We start from the raw sequence: 21,204 nt of genomic DNA on the forward strand, positions 1-21,204 counted from the left end.
TTTCTCTATAGAGAAGAGTTTTCTTTTTCTTGCCTTAATGCTTTGTCTATTATAAAATTTAATAGGAATTGTCAGAGTTGGGATGCTTGCCTGGCTCTTGGTCTCGGTGGACCGGGGGTGGGGGGGGAAGCATTTGGTTTTACACTATTAAACATAGTGTTAGCTATATTATGGTCATCATCATCATTTATTATTATTTTGGTAGATACCCTTTATCAGTTTGATTATGTTTTCTCAAATTCTTAGTTTGCTGGATTTCCCCCCCATGAATGGATTTTTTTTTAACTTTTTTTTATTAATTTATTTTTTACATTCCAATCCCAGTTCCCCCTCCCTCCTCTCCTCCAATCACCCCTCTCCCCCCCCTTCCATCTGTTCCTCACAGAGGGTAAGGCCTCCCTTAGGAAGTCTGCTAAGTCCATTCTATCATCTCATTGAGGCAAGACCAACACACCTCTCCACCCCCCACATCCCTGTGTCTAGGCTGAGCAAGGTATCTCTCCATATAGAATGGGCTCCACTAAGTCAGTTTGTGTTTTAGAGTTAGATCTTGGACCCACTGCCGGTGGCCTCATGTATTGTCCCAGCTGCACCATTGTCGCCTATATTTAGGGAATCTAGTTCAATCTTATGCAGCTTCCCCATTTGTCAGACCGAGTCAGTGATGTCTTACTAGCTTGGGTCAGCTGGTTCTGTGTTTCCCCATTATGGTCTTGACTCCTTTGTTCATATTATCACTCCTCCTTCACTTCCATTGTACTCCAGGAGCTCAGCCCAATGTTTAATTGTGAATTTCCGCATCTGCTTCCATCTGTTTCTGGAAGAGGGTTCTAGCTTCTCTGGGGTTGTGGTTTGTAGGCTGGTTATCTTTTGCTTTATGCCTGGTATCCACTTATCAGTGAGTACATACTATATTTGTCTTTCTGGGTCTGGGTTACCTCACAAAGGGTGTTTTTTTTTTTTTTCTAGTTCTGTCCATTTGCCTGCAAATTTTAGGGTGTCATTGTTTCTTACTGCTGAGTAGTACTCCATTGTGTAAATGTACCACATTTTCTTTATCTGTTATTCAGTTGAGGGGCATCTGGGTTGCTTCCAAGATCTGACTATTATAAATAATGTTGCTATGAACATAGTTGAGCAGATGTCCTTGTGGTGTGAATGTGTCTCCTTTGAGTATATGCCCCAAAGTGATATTGCAGGGTCTTGAGATAGGTTGATCCCTAATTTACTGAGTTTGTCAAAAATCAGGTGTTTGTAGGTGTGTGGATTAATATCAGTGTTTTCAATTGGATTCCATTGGTCTACCTGTCTGTTTTTAATGCCAATATACCAAGCTGTTTTCATTATTACAATTCTATAGTAGAGCTTGAAGTCAGGGATGGTGATGCCCCCAGATGATCCTTTATTGTACAGGGTTGTTTTGGTTATCCTGGGTTTTTTGGTTTTTTTTTTCACATCAATTTGAGTATTGTTTTTTATGAATGCATGTTTTGATGTCAAATTATTTTGGAATGCAATAAGATGATTGTGTTTCTTAATTTTAAAAATTACATCTATTTATTTATTTAGAGAGAGAGCACTTAGGATAGTTGGGAGGAGATCTGTTCTTTCCTTCTACCTTGTGGGTCTTGGGGATTGAAGTCAGGTAATTACCCTGGTGGCAAACACTCTTATCCCCATGTGTACATGTGGAGGACTGAAGTTAGTGTTGAGTGTCATCTTGCTTTCTTTCTAGCTTATATATTGAGGTGGGATCTCTCACTTGAGCTCAGAACATGTAGAATTGGGAATTCTATATACTCATTGGTAGAATAGGTAGGCTGTCATGCCCACCTTGCTTTTTAAGTGGTTTCTGAGAATCCAAACTCCAGCTTTCACACTTATACAACACATGTTTTATCCCCTGAGCTGACTCCCAGCCCTCATTTTTTAATACTTTGTTTTTATCAGTTTGTGTATTTTGTGTAAACTTAATTCATTTTCTTAAAAGGTAGAATTTCCTTCTGAGGCAACTGAAGCTTTGATTCTCCCTACCCTCACATTTTATAACAATATATTCAATTAGATATAACATGGTTGAAAATGAAATGTGTTTTGTGTTTGCACAGAGCAGCATATGACTCTATGTACTTCTACAGTGATACCCCATCAGACATGCCTAGGTATTGGTCTTATTTCATTGCTGGAAAATTGGCAGTTAGTGAGTAGAGCAGCTTAAGGAGGTTGCTTTAGACACTGTTGTGAGGAGGAAGCTTTGGGTCAAGTAGAAAGGTGGGCAGAATATCCAAGGTTGGGCATTCTGTTTTTCATCTTTCTGGGGGAAATCTAGTCCCCAAAAGCTTTCTGAAGAAGGCAGCACTTCTTGACTTGGGAAGGAGAAGAATCCAGACATCCTGGTTGGATATAGGCTGAAACAGAGGATAGGATTGAGCAGCAAAAATTGTGGACTCAATCCAGAAGACTGAAAAATATTTGGTGATCTAAGGGGCACTAAGAGCTATAAACTCCAACCTTTTCTAATTCTGACTAAAAATTCTTTGCAAGATTAAAATGGAAGTCTAGATTTATAACCTGACTTTGCTCCAGGGCTCAGAGAGAAAGCACCAAATAGTAGTCCCTCTGGTAGTCAAAGGGAAAGCTAGAGTCACAGACCAAGAGATCCATAGTTAACCACGCTCATGCCATTCTTGAAGCCCTGTGTCAAGGTCATGGTATAGAATGAAGCTGTGACTAAAATATAGAGTTTTGCAAGCTCAACTTGATAAAATTTATATCACTGTTTTTCTGTTCTTTTTCCTATGGAACTTTTCCCAGTCTGTTTCAAGGTGAAGGACAGGGCAGGAAGAATCAGAGAGAATGCTGAGGGCAGTAAGTGGGGATGCAGATGAGACTGGATCTAGCTGCCCACCCTCACTTATTCTATAAAAAGAGCTCTCATCCTCTCCTTTTGCTGGACATACGGACCATAGGGTGAAGGCCAGGCAGAAGCAAAAGGAAGAAACAGCACAGCTGTTTCCTGCTTAACCTTTTCCAACAAAGAACAAGGAAGGTGATAAGACTGTAGGAAGAGGACAGCATGGGCATGTGAACTAATCAAAGAGGAAGAGGCTGTCTCTCGTCCTACATACAAATCTGTGGTGAACTTTATGCGAAGGCACGAGAAAGAAAAAATGGGAAACATAGTGGGATGTGGGGAGGGCACCCACAGCTGTGAGAGTTTTAAGGATCCTCTGTGAGTGTCTCTTGGGAACTGGATGAGAAATCATGGCTTATGTGTGGAGTTAATAGCTAGGAAAGTAAGGCCTTCACTGAAGAAGGTAGCTACTTTTTGTGATATTTGGCTGCTTGATTATAGTAGCTAAGATTTTACAGCATAGGACTACCCCTCTAGTGCCACTTTTGGGGATTTTCTCCATGAATCTCCTTTCATCTATACTTTTATGTACAACCAAGAAGAGCCCTTATGTGTTTGCTGCAGAGCTTGCTTAGCTACATTTTTCTGTAGCATTTGATCCAGTAAAGTGCAGATGCAGTATAGACTGAGCCATCAGCATCAGCTTGTTTTCATGGGAGTTTCTAGACACAGGGAAATAGAGATCCATGGTGCCTTGTTTTTTTTTTTTTTAGACTTATAAAAATAATTATGTTTGTGTGTCTGTGTGTGGGTATGTGCACATATGCTGGTGCCCATGTTGGATTCCAATATGCTCCATCTCTGCAGCCCTTCTGCCCTTTTCATACAACTGTTAAGATTTTTGTATTTGTCTCACCAGATTTTTTTATTTATTATTTTTCATTTTACATACCAACCCCAGTTCCCTCTCCTTCCTTTTTTCCTGGCCCCACTTCCCACTCCCTATCCACTCCTCATAGAGGGTAAGGCCTTCCTTGTGGAGTCAATAAAGTCTGGCATACCAAGTTGAGGCAGGACCAAGCCTCTCTCCCCTGTATCAAGGCTGAGCAAGGTATCCCCTCATGAACTGGACTCCAAAAAACCAGTTCATGCCCCCAGGATAGGTCCTGGTCCCACTGCCAGCCTCCTCCCCCAACAGATCAAATCACATAACTGTCACCCACATTCAAAGGGTCTATTTCAGTCCCATGCAGGTTCACCAGCTATCAGTTCATAGTCTGTGAGCTCCCACTAGCTATGGTCAGCTGCTCTGTGGTTTTCCCCCCCTCACGGCCTTGACCCCCCCTTCCACTTGCTCATATGATCCCTCCTCCCTCTCTTTAGCTGAACTCCAGGTGCTCAGCCCAGTGCTTGGCTGTGGGTCACTGCACCTGCTTCCATCAGTTACTGGATGTAGGTTCTGTCCCTTGGATTCCTTTCTTAGCAACAGCTTGTGTCTAGGAGCATCCAGCTTATAGTCCATCGTCAGGACAGGAGCTCAAGGTTGGAACCTAGAGGCAGGAACTGAAGTAGGGCTCTCCTGCATGTTCTGCTTCCTCTGCATCAGCTCCCCTCCAGATTTATTTCTTTTTTTAAAAAATATATTTAAAAAATAATTTTTAAAAGGATGCCTACTTTTAAAATATATTTGTAATTTTTATCTCCATAATTAACTTATTATTTGTATTGTTTGTGTGTGTATGTGTTTAACGTTGTATTAGAGACTACATCCATGGCCTCTCATGTGAAACAATTTCCCTTTGAGCTATATACCAGCCCTCTCTCACCCCTTTTTGATTTATTTATGTGTTTTGCCTGCATGTATGTATGTGGACCACATCCCTGCATGCCTGGAACCAAGGAGGTCAGAAGAGGGTATTAGATCTCCTGGAACTGGAGTTACTATGATTGTGAACCATCCTGTGAGTGATGGGAACGGAAGCCAGGTCACCTGCCAGAGCAACAAGTACTCTTAATAGCTGCTCATCTTTCCGGACTCAGACCCCAGTTCCTCTGGAAGGTTTGGGACAAGTCTCACAAAGTTGCTGAGGTGACTAAAGGTTCCGACTTTTGCCTTAGCCTTTTGAGTAGCTGGACACACTGGTGTATGCTGTCATCTAACACAGCTTAAGGACTTTTGTTGGTGGTGTTTTTTTGAAAATAGCTGCTCTTTTACATACAGATGTTTGATTTATCTGTTCTATTGTCTGTCTCTAGACTGAACTTCACTTCTGAGAGCCTCTTAATGCTGTTCTCTCAGTTCTTTTCTTTTTTTGTTGTATCTTTGTTTTATGCTAAAATCCATAATATATTGCTACAGTTCTTACTGTCAATGTCAACTACATGGTAGAACTATTCAATATAAAGGGAGACACTTTTTATTGATCTAAATTGCAGTGATTTTTGTTAGTCTTCATTTTTATTTACAGATTGTGTATTTTATCCCTTTGTGTAATGAGCTTCCTATAGTATTTTAAAAGTCGATCTGCTGTTAGTGAATTCCTTCTGCTTTTGTTAGTCTCAGTCTTTATTTCTTTGTTATTTTGTATTTTTTAACCATAATTTTTATTGATTCTTTGGGAATTTCGAATCATGCACCCCACTGGCACTTATTTCCTAGTCCCTCTGTATCCACCCTACACCCTTAGATTGTCCCCATCTCCCAGAAAACATTTGAAATAATAGAAATAAAGTTAAATTTAAAAATACAAATCAGTGTAGGGAGAGACCCCATACCTGTGTAAATGACCATGCCCAGATGGGCGTGGTCACAGGTATGTAGAAGGGTAGGATAAAGGGCAAGGAGCAGCTGGGCTCCCTCTCTCTTGGGGTTCAGCCAGGTCTTTGGAAGCATCTGGGACCCGACTTCTCAGAGTGACAAATCTGGTTACTGATTCCTCGTGTGAGTATATCTTCCTAATAAATTACCAGTTAATAGCCTATCTTAGGTTTAATCTTGTTCCCCATCAAATCAGAATATTAATTAAAAAACAAAGCAAGCAAACAAAAACCACATTGTTCATCTTTCCCTCCTCTCCATCGCCTCTTCATCTGTCTTGGTGGCATTGGGAGCTGCAGTGTGTCATGCAGTATATACTATTTTGTCCATACAGCTTTACTTGCAAAGAAATGTTCATTGTGTAGTCTGCTGTTGGTCATGTTCAAGGCTTTTGGCTTCTGGTATCCCATCAATACTGGACCTTCACCAAATCTCCTCTCAGATATCCTGGCTATTGCCCCAAGTCATGGAGCTCTTGTGGCTGTGGTTCTGAAGGACCAGTCCCTTCACTCTCTCTAGCTGGTGAAGATAAAGTAGATGTTGGGGAGTGCCAAGTCAAAGCCCTGGATATGTGCCTGGGTGGTAGCTGAGTTGGTCATTCTGGGCTACTGGTGCCACTCCCCTTAGGTAAAGGGTGGAGCCAGTGTGGGGATTAGCTCTCATAAGAGGGGCAGGTCCATGGCAGGGCAGGGTAAGTCTTCCCCAGGCCAGTGAGGGTCAGGGCCAGCCCAGCACAGCCCTCATATTCAAGACATGGTTCAACCTATGATTCAACACATGATTTGCATGGCTCCCTGTGGTAACATGACAATGAACATCAACACAGACCCTGGCTGCCCAAGGGCCTCAGCAACACCTCAGGCCCTGATGACACCATGGCCCCAGGTGGCAACATAGATCAGCTTGGGGTGACCCCTGTGGTGGCTGGCCCTCAGGCAACAATATGGCACGTGTGGCAGCCCAGACCCCAGGTGTCCTCACTGCCTTCAGTGATATCAAGAGCCACAGATACCAACACTGGCCATAGCTGCAGCAGAGCCATGAACCCAGACATGACCCTTGGCAGTAGCCCAGGCCTGGGTGTCAACTATGGCCTGGGGTGGCAAGTAGGCCTCTCACATCAGCTCCCCACCACTTTTTTTTTTTTTATGCACCTTCTCCTCTTCCGATCTGCAACTGTCCACAGGACATGAGCCATTCTGTCTTAACTGTGGTTATGCCTTCCTAACCCAGAGCAAGCGATATGTGTCTGTACCAGGCTTTTTCTTTAGGGCACCAACCAGCTTCCAAATCAAGACACAGAGACTTATTATTAGTTTTGAATGCTCAGCCTAGCTTATACTTGTTTCTGGCTAGCTCTTTTACCTTAAATTAACCTGTTTCTTTTTATCTACCCTTTGCCTTGGGGCTTATTACCTTTCTTACTTCTGTGTATCTTTAACTGCTTCTCTATGTCTGGCTGCCTGGTGGCTCACTGGCTTCTGGCCCCGGGTGTTTTTTGTTTGTTTGTTGTCCATCCTCCCATCCCCCCAAGGCAGGGTTTCTCTGTGTAGCCCTGGCTGTCCTGGAACTTTCTCTGTAGACCACGCTGGCCACAAACTCACAGGGATCCACCTGCCTCTGTTTCTTCAGTGCTGGGATTAAAGGTGTGTGCCACCACCACCTGGCTTCGTTCTTCTTTTTTCTTTTCTAGTGTAGATTTCTCCTCCTATTTATTCTATCTGCCTGCTACCTGCACCTGTCCTTTCTCTGCCTAGCTATTGGCCATTTATCTCTTTATTGGATCATCCAGGTGGCTTCGGCAGGCAAGGTGAAACAGGTGCAACATGTCTTTACATAATTAAACACATCCATACTTTCTTAAACAAATGCAGCATAAACAAAAGTAACACACCTTTACACAGTTAAAGTAATATTTTGCAGCATAAACAAATGTAACACATCTTTGCCTAGTTAAAATAATACTCTACAACATTTTCCCTCTTTTGTCTAAATGAAAAGCAAGGGTTTTAACTTTAGCATAGTAAAGCTATATACAACTAGAACAATTATCAAGTAAGGATGACATTCACAGTATCCAGTCCATTTGTATTTAGCAAATTCAGAGAAAATACTCCATTATTTATCTTGTCTTGGTGAGTCCAAAGTTTTGTGCCTAGTTTATCTTCGGTCATAACCAAGGAACACTAAAACTGTATAGTCTTCAACTCCAAAGACCAGAGAAGGATATAATATTACCTGAGTAAACAGGAAGTACAGTGCAAGCCACTTCCAACCCTTTAGAAATGACAGATATCTGGCTCCTCGAACAGTTACTCAAGGTTCCTCTGCAGTGTTGGGGAGGAACATTCAGCCTACAGGCCTAGAGTATCTGGCAGACTTTTCGATGAAGCAGGAATTTTGAAGGACTGTCCCTCCTTATATTAGCAAAGTTTGACAGTCTTTTTGCTTTGTGTCCTGCTTGTCCAGTTTGTATAGCATATTGTTAGCAGTCAAGACAAGAAGAATTTCTTGCCTAAATGGCTAGTTTTGTCACAACAAAAGCAAACTCCATATGGAGTTTCTTCGATACCCATCATATTCTCTGAAATAAGTTGGTGCTGCCAGGAGCAGAAATTTCTCATTGTCACGAAAAGCCTTAAGTAATTAAACATCTAAAATGCCATATTTTTTAGGTCTTTGAAGTGTTTGAAGACCATCTGTCAAATATATCTGTTTAACTTTCAAAACATACCTAATGTGACTACAAGTTTGATTATTATAGATGACTAACTACTAACCTGCATTTTTAATTATATGTTATATTTTTTTCATTCATTTATTTAGCTCATAAATAAATAAATGCACAATTATGATACAGAATACAGTATGTTCACAATGGCATGGCTAAATTAAACCAATTAACATGTTATATCACACATATTCATCATTTTTGTTTTGAAAACACTTACAGTATACTATCTCACAACTTTTAAAAAATAGCATTGTTATCAACCATATTTATCATGCTCTCAGTAGACCTCAAGACTTCAGAGAGTCCATGTCTCTTGTCCAACTGTAGTTTTATATCCTTAAACCAACCATTTCCCCATTTTTAAAAGACCCACATTGAAGCCTAATAGCCACAATTCTGGTCTCTGTTCCCATAAGTTCATCATTTCTAGGTTACACATAAAATTGAAATTGTGTGACATTTGTCTTCCAGTGTGTCACTTATTTATTTATTTTTTTGGCAAGCATATAACTTTACTACTTACTAAAGATGAAATCAAATTTGCATGTACAGGTGAGCACTCACTGAAATACCTTGGATTCATCACATATATGAGTTTCAATTAGCATATATATTTATAAATGTATACATATATATATATATTTATATATAAAAAGAGCAATAATGGCAGTATGTTATGCATCAATAGCAACAGCTTTTCCAGGTTCTGCAGTCCTTTGAACAATTGAAAATTGTAGAGACATCCAGCATACTCCCATTTAAAAAACAAACAAACAAACAACAAAAACAAAAAAAAAACAAAAAATAAAACATAAAATAAAATAAATAAAACTAAAAAACAAAAAAATAAAAAAAAACATCCCAGAAAACAGCACAGTTCTGTTACTCTTGTGGTACTTGGCACCATTTTTTTTTTTTTTAATTAGTTTCTCAGTCATCATCTGGGAGGAAACCATTCTGAGCAACATCATTAAAAACAGCTCTGATAAAGCATGGTCACTACTATGTATCATAAAGCAGGTCCACATATAAGTGAGTACATATCATGTTTGTCTTTTTGTGATTGGGTTACCTCGCTCAGAATGGCCAGAAAATTGTCCATTTTCTTTAGATTTTCAAATTTTGAGGAATATAGGTTTTCAAAGTATGACCTGATGATTCTCTGGATTTCCACTGTGTCTGTTGTTATGACCCTCTTCTCATTCCTGATTTTATTAATTTGCATGTTCACTCTTTGTTGTTTGGTAAGTTTGGATAAAGGTTTGTCTATCTTGTTGATTTTTCTCGAAGAACCAACTTTTTGTTATATTAATAATTTTTATTGTTCTCCTAGTTTCCATTTTATTGATTTCAGCCCTCAATTTGATTATTTCCTGGCGTCTGCTCCTCTGGGATGTATTGGCTTCTTTGTTTTCTAAAGTTTTCAGTTGTGCTGTTAATTCTCTAGTGTGATTATTCTCCTGTTTTTTTCATGTGGGCATTTATCGCTATGAACTTTCCTCTCAGCACTGCTTTCAGAGTATCCCCTAGGTTTGGATATGTTGTGTCCACATTCTCATTGAATTCTAGGAAATCTTTAATTTCTTTTTTTATTTCTTCCTAGACCCATGAATTGTGCAATTGGGTGTTATTTAATTTCCAGGAGTGTGTAGGTTTTCTGTAGTTCATGTTGCTGTTGAATTCTAATTTTAAAGCATGGTGGTCTGATAAGACAATTTTTTTGTACTTGTTGAGGTTTGCTATGTTGCCAAGTATGTGGTCGATTTTAGAGAAGGTTTCATATGGCACTGAGAAGAAGGTAAATTGTTTTGTATTTGGGTGGAATGTTCTATAGATATCTGTTAAGTCCAATTGCGCCATAACTTCTATTAGTTCTTTTGTTTCTTGGTTAAGTTTCTGTCTGGTGTTCCTGTCCAGTGGTGAGAGTGGGGTGTTGGAATCTCCCACTATAAGTGTGTGCGGTTTTATGTGTGATTTGAGTTTTAGTAATGTTTCTTTTACAAACGTGGATGCCTTAGTATTTGGGGCATAAATGTTCAGAATTGAGACTTCATCCTGATGGATTTCTCCTGTGATGAGTAGGAAGTGATCTTCTTCATCTCTTTTGACTGATTTTAGTTTAAAGTCCAATTTGTTGGATATTAGGATTGTTACCTCTCCTTTTTTCTTGGGTCCATTTGATTGGAAGATCTTTCCCCAACCTTTAATTGGGAGTGGGGATGTTGTGTTCTCTAGATTGCTTCCTATTGTCTGGATGAATACATATTTAGGAAACCTGAGAAAATTGAAATAATGGTCCAGTCCTGGCAAAACCAGTTATAACATTTGTTGTCCAGTCTCTGCGCAGTAGTAGGAAAGTAGAAGGCGGTGGCAGCAGCAGCAGGTATTGCTTCTTCTTCTTCTTCTTCTTCCTCTTCCTCTTCCTCCTCCACCTCCTCCCTCTCCCCCCCCCTCAGGTTTCTCCTATTATTCTCTTTGCCTGCTAGTCCTGTCTATCCTTTCTCTGCCTAGCTATTAACTGTTCAGATCCTTATTAGACTAGCCAGATGCTTTAGGCAGGCATGGTGAAACAGATGCAACATATCTTTGCATAGTTGAACACACATCCTTACATTGTTAAACAAATGCAGAGTAAACAAGAGTAACACACCTTTGCACAGTTAAAGTAATATTCTGCAACATAAATAAATGTAACACATTTTTGCCTAGTTAAAATAATATTCTACAACAAGTGACCTTCCCTCCTTATTTTTAATGGATTTTCTTTGGGTGTAGAATTTAGGTTTATGCAGTTCTCTTTAGCACAGTGCTTCTTGACCCCTTTCTGGGCCAAACGGCCTTTTCATAGGGTTTTCATATCCAATCGTTATATTATAATGCATAACATTTGCAAAATTACAGTTATGAAGTAACAATGAAAGTTAATTTTATGGTCGGGTCACCACAACTTGAGGAACTTCATTAAAGGGCTGCAGCATTTGGGAGGTTGAGAACCACTGCATTAGTACTTTGAAGACAACATCAGATCATCTTATGAAGGATGGCTTATGATGAGAAATCTGCTTTAAGTCTTTGTCCTTCTGTGTGTGATGTTTTCCTTTTTGGCTACCATTAGGATTTTCTGTTCATGTTTTGTTTTGTATGAAGAATATGAATGGTTTTACTTTTCTCTTGGAGGTAGGATAGGACATCTTTATCTTACTTGATGCTCCCTGAATCTCAGATATATCTTTAACCACTTTTAAAAACTTCTTAATTACTATTTCAAAACATGTTTTCTTCTGCCTTTGCTTCTTTTTCCCTGGTATTATAGACTATATATATAGTGTTGCCACTCTTGGACTAATTGTTCTTAAAAGATAAGATTTTTTAAAAGAGTAGTTTAAAGAGTACTTTAATGCAAATGTGAGAGGAAATTCAAAGATTTCTCATTTACCTTGTGTGTGTCCCCTGCCCCAACCTTCTCCCTTACTGCTGTCTTCCATGATAGTTTATTTATTACAGCTGATGAGTTTACACTGTCAGATCTTCATGCAGTAAGTAGTTTACAGTGTGGCTCAAATAGTGTGATACATTCTGTGGGTTTGGACAAATGCATAATGACATTTACTCCCCATTACAATATTATTTATAGTTGTGTCCCAGCTGGTCTAGTTTTCTGTTGCTGTGATAAACAACATGACTAAAAGGGACTTGAGGAAAGGGCTTGTTTTAGTTTACAGTTCTAGGACATTTAAAGGGAAGTCAGGCAGAAATGAAGCAGAAGCTATGGAAGAACCCTGTTTCCTGGCTTGTTCTTCAGGGTTTGCTTAGCCTGCTCCCTTCTGTCATCCGCAAGCACTTGCCACCCTCAGAGGACCCAGAAGATGGTCCCTTCCCCATTAGTTGGCTACCAGGAAAATGCTCTACAGAGTTGTCTACAGAATAACCTATTGGCGTTATCAGTGCAAGGAAGAACATAGGACTGTTTTAAGACTCTGAGTTCAGATCCCACTCCCCATCCCAGGTTAGAGGTTATTATCATTCTGGAAGTACTGTTTTCTGTGTGAGTGCATTTGTACTTGATTAGATTTCATCTCAATAGCAATGAGACAATTTGTGAAAGGGAAGCTTCAGCTTTGACTCTTCCATGGTAAGCAACCTGGAGAAAAGTTGAAACATCGAGGAAAGGTTTGCTTCTATTAATGCTTTTGGGGATTTCAGTCCATCTCAGCAGGGAGGGTCTGGCAGAGTAGAGGAGGAAGCAGTGAAAAGGAATTTAGGACTGAGCCCAGGCAAAGTAGGGCAGCCGAGTACATGTGCCCCGTGCCCCGTGACTGACCTTCTCCATCTAGGCCTGACTTTCTGCCCTTCACCAAAGTGTGTCACTATTGAAGTCCATTCATTGGGTCAGGCCTTCCACCATGGAATTGTCTCTGGAAGCACTTCACAGCTGTGCACAGGGTGTGTGTGCATCTCTCATTTTCTAGGTGTGCCTTAATACAATCAGTTTGGTAACATTAACTAGCAATTTGTGAGAGTAGTGTAGATTTTTACTTAGTTTAAAATAAATAACAAATACATTAAAAAAAAAAAAAAACTGTCTACTCAGGGGTAAGGGCATGCCTTTCTTTCCTGACTTTTCTCATTTAGTAGAATCCCCATAATGTATTTGTAATCATTTTGATTTGAAAGTTAAGACCACACACTTTTCTGTGAATCTAAAATCTGAGATGTGCTAAAAACAAATGCATCATAGAAAAGTAATTTGAGTTTGGTATTACCCAATGATGAATAAATAGGAGTAGATAGGCTCTTTTCATATGAGTCAGAGAATTGACTATAATTTATAATGTAACAAGGTGCTTTTGTTGTATAGAGGTCTAACTAGAATAAGGAATGTTTTACTTGTTACCCCATTTTCTGGTGTAGGAAGACACATATTATAGGTTCTCCTAACAGTGTTACTGTTTTTTGCTGATTTGTTATTATCATAAATGTGAAGCATTATTTTTCTCAGAAAAATGCTATTTCTATTAACTATCCACAAGTTAAGAACATTTGATGATTTATGTTTACTCAGTACAGATACATGGGTTTTCTTTAACAAAATGGTCTCTGCATTTTTTCATAGTATCAAAGTGCCTTTTTAGCTAGGAAGGTATAATTTATATGGAAAATGGTACCTGGAATCTGTCAGATAAAATGGAGGAATTGTTAGGTAGAGTTTAATACACACTCACAGATAATAAAAACAAAAGAAATAACAGCAATAAAATCTGTCTTTACTAACATAAGTATACTAGGTCAGTTTAGGGATATTTTCTTGGACAAATTAATAGCTTTTAAACCTAGGTAAAGTCATGAATAAAGAAAAAGAAATGTTAAGCATTGATGTTTTCTGGTTTAAATATCAAGTTATTTTGGAAAAAGTGATCTTGCTCCAGAAATTGCTGTAACTTCTATTGAAAATTTGATGGTTTTTTAATCTACAAATGCCATGGTAATTGGGCAAAATATTCCACTAAGCTTTGCTGGCTGTTCCATTTTTCCTTTTTTTTTTTTTTTTTTTTTTTTTTTTTTTTTTTTTTGCTGTAATAAACATCATGGCTAAAAGCACCTTGGTTAGGAAAGGGTTTACTTTACCTTACTGCTTATAGTCCATCAAGAGGGGACATCAGAGCAGAACCTCAGACAGGACTGCAGGATCTGAAGCAGAGGCTGTGGAGGAACACTGGCTTGTTCTTCTAGGTTGCTCAGTACCTTTCTTACACCACTCAGGCCCACTTGTCCAGGGCTGACATTGCCCTGAATGACAGGCCCTCCCATGCCAATCATTATTTAAGAAAATGTCCCACAGACTTGCCCACAAGACAATCTGATGGAGGCATTTTCTCAGTTGACATTCCCTCTTCTCAGATGGCATTGACTTTTGTTAAGTTGATGAAAAAAAAATAAGTAGTACTCTGATGTCCTAATGTCTTTAAATATATTCTTTGTTATTTTCCTTTTCATTGTGTGAGGTCATATATGCATCTGTACATAGTCATGTGTGCTATAACGTTTCAGTGGTAATACCAGTTTATAGTTGATTATGTTCCTGCTTCCGGATTGATGATTGAGAAGATAGAGTTTATAGCTATTTGTAGCAGGTAGAAATTTAGAGGTAAAATTTACCAGAGGAGAGTGCTCTAGAGGAGGAGTTCCAGATGTTGTACATAACGACTTGTTAGGCTAACTCCCAAAAGTAAGCATTCGTAAATCAAACTTCCTAGATGCTACTCTTGATCCTGAATATGCCTGTTCCAGCTGCTGTCTGCTGTAAGGAAAGGTGGTTGGATTTTGAGTTTAGTTATGTGCTTCAGAAAACATAAAACAAGGATTCCTCAAGGATATAACAGTAATGAAAGTCTCAGAATTCAATTTACAGTGATCAAGTTTCAGTTCAAGAATTACTAATGTGTGAGAAAACAAGGGAAAATGTTTTCTATACTCCCCATAAAGGTTTTATAGTATTTTCACAGCTAGGTATAGTGACATCAAGGAAAATATTCTTGAGGTTACCAGATAGATGAAAATCTTGGTAAAAATTAGGACTGAAAAAGAACAACATTGAAAATTCTAGAAATGAATATTGTATCCAAAATTTTTAAAAAAATTCTGTTTACAGCTGTCATTGGAAATAAGATCACTAGATGTGAAGATAAGATAGAGCAATATAAATTATTTAGCATGAAGAAAGATAATAAAATTGGAAAAGAAACAACCATATTGTTCTACTTTGGTGGCAGACCTAAATTGAAAACATGTTTTCTTAGCATGTATCTTAGTTAGGGTTTCTATTACTGTGATGAAGCACCATGACCAAAGCAACTTGGGGAGGAAAGGGTTTATTTCAGCTCACAGTTGTGTATCATGAAGGGAAGTCAGGCCAAGAACCTGAAGCAGAGGCCATGGAGGAATACTGCTTGCTTCCTGGTTTGCTCAGCTACCTTTCTTGTAAACCCCAGGACCACCCACAGTAGTCTTGCTTATAGGCTAATCTGATGGAGATATTTTCTTAAGGTTCCCAATTCTCAAATGACCCTGACTTGTGTCAAGTTGACAGAAAATCTAACTAGGGCATCATGACTAAGTACACTTAGTCATGCAGCTAGCCACCAAAAATAAAAAGAAAAGTTTGAAAGCACTGAGGGAAAAAATGATACTGTGGAAAACTATAAATAATTGAAACTGTGCAGATTATTTTTCATCTACTACCTTTAAAATGATGTATTTATTTAAAACAAAACAAAAAGCCAACCCCGAATGTTCTATTACAGTATTCAATTGTAACATATGTATCAACTATGAAATAAGACAGAGTGATTGACCTACATAGTTGGAAGCTTTTACTTACATTTTATAGGGACTTGTACAGTATACCTGGCAGTCTGAAAAGTTAAGGATTTTATACTAAGAAAATTTAAAAGTAATGGAGAGATGTATGCCTGTATAGATAATTAGATTTCTAGAAAATCATTTAAGAAAAAAAAGTAAAAGAGAAAAAAGGCGGATAGGAAGGCCTAGAGGGACCCCTCAAAAATCTGGAGGTGATAAATGGAAAACAGAAAGAATAGCACATGTCAAGCACATGCTCAACTGTAGAGCATGTGCTTGACATGTTTGATGCCCTGGGTTGGATGCTTATCATCATCATAGAGGCTAGGCAGTGGTGGTACGTGTCTTTAATCCCAGCACTAGAGAGTTATATGAAGCAGGAACAGGGTCTCAGACCTGTAAATTAGTCTCCAGCTACACTGAGGATTCAGGAATTAGTCTCCAGCCACATTGAGGACAGAATTGCCCCAGCCTTGGTAGAGGTAAGAGCTCTCTGGTGTCTGTGGCTAACTTTGCATTCTGAACTCCAGGCAAGCTTCATTAGATAATAAACAATATATCACCACAGCTCACTATAATCCCAGTACTTCAAGGAGACTGAACTGCAAAGTGAGTTCCAGTTCACCCTTGGTTGAGGCTTTGAAAAAATGTCTTGAAGTAATAAACACATCAAATAAAGAATTGCAAGGGAAATTGAAAATGTTATAAAGTTGGTTCTTGGAACGTATCAACAAAATTGAATAAAGCCTTTAAGCTAAATATTATCAAGAGCGAAGTAATAGAAGATAGCTTACCAAACTCTGGAATGAATGTTATTTCCAGGGCTAGGCTATCATCATAGACACCTGGACATTGTTGGGAGCACAAAAGACCTTGGGTTCACAGAAAGTACTGGGGAAATCACGAATGTTATTCAATAAAGAGAAGTATAATCTATTTTTCACCAAGAAGTCTGGGAGTAGGGGTGGTCAATAACTTGGGGATCTGTCCTGTCTGTATGGCCAGGTCACAAATAGGATCAGAAGTGATTAATAGTCTAAGTGACCTTTGCATTATCTGTATGGCCAGGGGATCCCCCAAGCTCTCACAACCAGGACCAGAGGTGACTAATGGCCCAAATGACTAGATCCTCCCCAGGCCCTTAAGATAATACATGTAGCCTATCTCTAGAATCCATTTTCTTGGAAGAAGCCACATGTACTGAAGGGACCAGATCCCCCTCCTGTTTTAGCATCCATGACAGGCTAACATGTGCTCACCTGACCTTGCTGGACCTGCCCTGGTCACTAGGAGGTCAGATGCCCTCTTCGTGGCAAGGAACCAATCAGAAGTTAGCTGGCAGAGCTGTCCTTTATGGCTCTGGGTGTGCTCTACCGACAAGTGCACAACAGTGATGTGCAGAGCATAGCAACCACCCTGGGAGGGCCTATGGGCCATAACAACCGGTTGACCAATCAACACAGGGCAGGTCATCCAATCCTGGAAGCAACCAATCCTGAGACTGTTGTGCATCCTTAGACATTTCCCCTTACGATATCGTATAAGATGCCTGTTTTGTGGTTTCTTGGGATCTTTCTCCAACCATCCACGCAGTGGATGGATGAAGGGCCCAAGCTAATGGGGTTAGCTCATTAAACAACAATAAAAGACTCTTGCTTTTGCATCAAAATGGGCCTCTTGGTGATTTGGGGGTTCAGAATTTGGACACAACAGTGCTTTTTTGAGAATTATGCCTCCTTGTGCACAGGGGATTGAATTACGCCAGGAAGCTTTTTTCCCAATTGTACTGCACTTAATTATGCTTACAGTAAACTGCCTGAGGTCAAACTCTAGAAGTGTGAATGAACACCATCTAAGAAAGTCTTGTTGAAATGGAATTCCTTCTTGCCTAAGGTGGATTGTTACTCTGTCGCCCTGGTGTTTACAGAGCCCCCAAAGATATTAAAAACATAATGATGGAATGTGCCAAACACTGTTTTGCAAACAAAGATTTTAGGTAAAATAGAAAAGTTCTCTGAAAAAGATGTATCAAAATTGACTCATGAAAAAGCATGAATAACCTTGTATAAGGTATTTGTAATGAGAATAAAAACTTTCACAAAATTAATTCCAAGGTAAATGGTTTTATTGACTAGTCCTATCTGGTACAGAAGGCAGGAAAATTTGGTCTAATATAGTCTTTTTTTTTTTAAAGATTTATTTATTTATTATGTGTACAGTGTTCTGTTTGCATGTTGCCTGCAGGCCAGAGGAGGGTACCAGATCTCATTACAGATGGTTGTGAGCCACCATGTGGTTGCTGGGAATTGAACTCAGGACCTTTGGAAGAACAAGCAGTGCTTTTAACCACTGGGCCATCTCTCCAGCCCCACAGTCTTTTTTTGGATGAATAGTTCAAAAGCCATTTATTTACGTTCTGTTTTTCTGCCTTAGGCTATAAAGGGTGGGGAATGGTGCTAGCCCCTCGAGGTCCTTACAGAGCCCTTACTGAAGTGTTTGTTTGGGTGGAGCAGACTATCTTGGTGCTTACCCCGTACCTTTCTGTTGGGCTTGCTGCTTCTTCCTCTCTTCCTGTTTCATTTGTAATGATGGTTTATTAATTGTACAAAATGGCTTTCCTTGTGCCATTTTTTGTACATGTGTATGATATACTGTGACCATACTGGTGCTTACCTCATACCTTTTTACCCCCATTCCCAGTAGTTTCCTGCCCGCCTTCCCAGTAAAAGTCCCATCTTTTCTCAGATAGTCCTAATTTCATGGCTTTGTTTTGAATCTGGAGTTCACATGTGAAGGAAAACAGGCTGGATTTGTATTCTTGGGTCTGGCTTAGTTTGCTTAACATGAAGATGATCCAGCTCCATTTCCCTGCAAATGACATAATTTTGTTCCTTTTTATATGTATATAAAACTTCATTATGTATATATACCACATATCTTTGATCCATTCATCTGTTGATGGGCACCTTGGCAGATTACATAACTTGGCCAATGTCCCTCTGAAGAAAGTCTTGTGTGGGTGTTAGTGATTGACTAAGCCCCTGTAAACTCAGGTGCTGTGCCCTCCACAGGGAACCCTTCCTCCTGTTCTAAGGCTATAGTGATACTGATATCAAAGCCAAAACAACAAAACAAAAAGAACATTACAGATTTATAAACTCTGCGAGCATATAAGTAAAAAAACTGAAGAAAAATTAGTAAAGTTCAGCCAGTAAGAATATGGAAAAAAGTCTCATGTATAAGTTTATGCTTCAGAAAACAAAGATGATTTAATATCAAAACAGTTAATATAATTTTCCTTGTTAATTAATAAAGTAAAGAAGAAAAATAATGAACTATTCACAAACATTCAGCAAAACAAACATTATTTTGATGGTAAAATATTATTAGAAATAAAGTGAAATATTTCTGTTTTACAATGTACCGGCACTGAGTTTTAATGCAAAGATAGAGACCATATTATATTGTATGCTCTTCTTTTTTAGATGCCTTCAAGTTTTTGAGATAGCCAGTTATGTTGTTTTCAGATTTTACTTTTTAAAATTTGCTTTCTAATATAATATAACCAGAAACACACTTACTAAACCCTTCCCCCAAAAACCCTCAATCAAATAGAAACATATTTACAGCAACTCAAGGGCATCTATCCAAACTGTATTACAGCTTTTTGTTGTTGTTGTTAAATATTTGAAATAAGCTTGTATGTTGATGAAGATTCATAGCTTCATTGTCTTCTCTTAGATTTTTTTTCTGTTTCTTTTTCTGTGTGCACATGTGTGTGGATGCACGAGTATGTGCGAGTATACATGGAAGCCTGAATTTTCTTGTGTGTTCATGTGTGCAAGTACATGTGAAGGCCTGGGGTTGATGGTGGGGGTCATCCTGGACTGCTCTTCCACCTTAATGACACAGGCTTTCCCAGTCAAACCCAGAGCTCTCCGATATGGCTAGTCTAGTTAGACAGCTTGCTGGGGGATTCCCTGTTTAGCTTCACTCTCTGGATCTAAGGTACACTGCCATGCCTGCTCAGCATTTTTGTGGGTTTTTGGAGGTTTGAACACTAGTCTTGATTCTTTCATGTCTAATGTCTTCAGCTGCTGATCCATCTTCCTAGCCCTCTCTTAGATTTTTTTTTTTGTTTTGTTTTGTTTTTTGTTTTTAGCCAGGTAAACATACAAATGACATAAACACCAAAACTATGTTCTTCCTTTGCAATGATGTGTAGATTGAGGATTTTGTATACTGGAAAACTTTCCTTAGTATGTACTTTGCAGATATCTACACTATTTACTGTATACTCTGCAGTAAAAACGACATGCAGCCCTTTATCATAAAACTTCCATTAACTTGTACATTGTGGTGTGTATACTGCCAGAGGTGGGCAATAAGCAATATTTACTTACAATTTATGATTATCCATGTTTTTTATCTCAGATATTCAAGACTAAAGCAGTGCAATTGGCTGAGAAACTCCTTCCTGCCTTTAACACACCTACTGGGATTCCTTGGGCAATGGTCAATCTGAAAAGGTAAACTCTATTTTATTTGATTATTTATGTTCTAAATTAATTAACTGAAGTTTGATATTTTTATTTATGGAGACTTTCAGTTATCTACTTCTATTATGCTTTTCAAGATTTTTCTCTGTATGTGTAGCTGAAAATGAAAACACTTTTTTATTTTTAAACTATGTTCTTTACTTTGAGACAGGCCCCTGCCTTAACTTCATTCCAATGGCTGATACTTGTCTCCAATTCTGTTCAGTACTGTATTCAAAATATTTCCCTCCCCTTTTCTTCTTCTAAAGTACATACTGTTCTTCTAAGGCACGATAGAAAGTAGCATGCCTAGAAATCAAGACTTTTGTTGATTGCCATACTAAGGATAATGATGTAATTTCCTCATTATACTGTCTAAGCTCAAGGCTGAGCATGAGTCCTTAAAATAATCATTTTTTGTCTCTGTTTCATTTGAAAACACTGATTTTTTTTTTTTAAATTTAGAAATCAATGAAATACTTTCTTTCTAGTACTTTATGTAAGTCATGCAAAAGTTTGAATAATGTTAATATTTTAATTTGCATATAAATCATTTATGCTGACTGAAATTTTGCTGTTCAGGTTTTCTCCAGGTAGTTTTTTTTTTTTTTTTTTATTAATCTTAATGTTTGTTTGCCCTTCTAAATCACATGAAAATGTGACTGTTGGTTTCCTTAGGACAAGTTGGTTGCATTTCTTTTTCTGTAGGTGTGAACCTGTGACACTCTAGATTGTAAGCCCTTGTTGTAACTATAGTTTGCAACTATTTTCTCCTGTTCCATGGACAGCTGCCTTCTTGTGCTGGCTGTTTCCTTTGCTGTGCATTAGCATTAATATAACTCCTGATAGTTCTTCTGTGTTCTTCCTTCTAGTCCCCTAACTGCCTTGGAATTGATAGAGT

At 38.7% G+C, this 21,204-nt stretch overlaps 1 protein-coding gene across 1 annotated transcript in view; it reads left to right on the forward strand.

The window, feature by feature from the left end:
- Positions 1–21,204, forward strand: part of Man1a2 (mannosidase alpha class 1A member 2) — a 128,814-nt gene that overhangs the window by 41,962 nt on the left and 65,648 nt on the right. Inside the window, exon 6 of the mRNA XM_027393789.2 lies at positions 20,200–20,294. Coding sequence (XP_027249590.1) covers positions 20,200–20,294 — 95 coding nt within the window. The remainder of the gene's footprint in view (positions 1–20,199; positions 20,295–21,204) is intronic.

This window comes from Cricetulus griseus (genome assembly GCF_003668045.3).
Source record: "Cricetulus griseus strain 17A/GY chromosome 1 unlocalized genomic scaffold, alternate assembly CriGri-PICRH-1.0 chr1_0, whole genome shotgun sequence".
Classification (NCBI taxonomy): domain Eukaryota; kingdom Metazoa; phylum Chordata; class Mammalia; order Rodentia; family Cricetidae; genus Cricetulus; species Cricetulus griseus.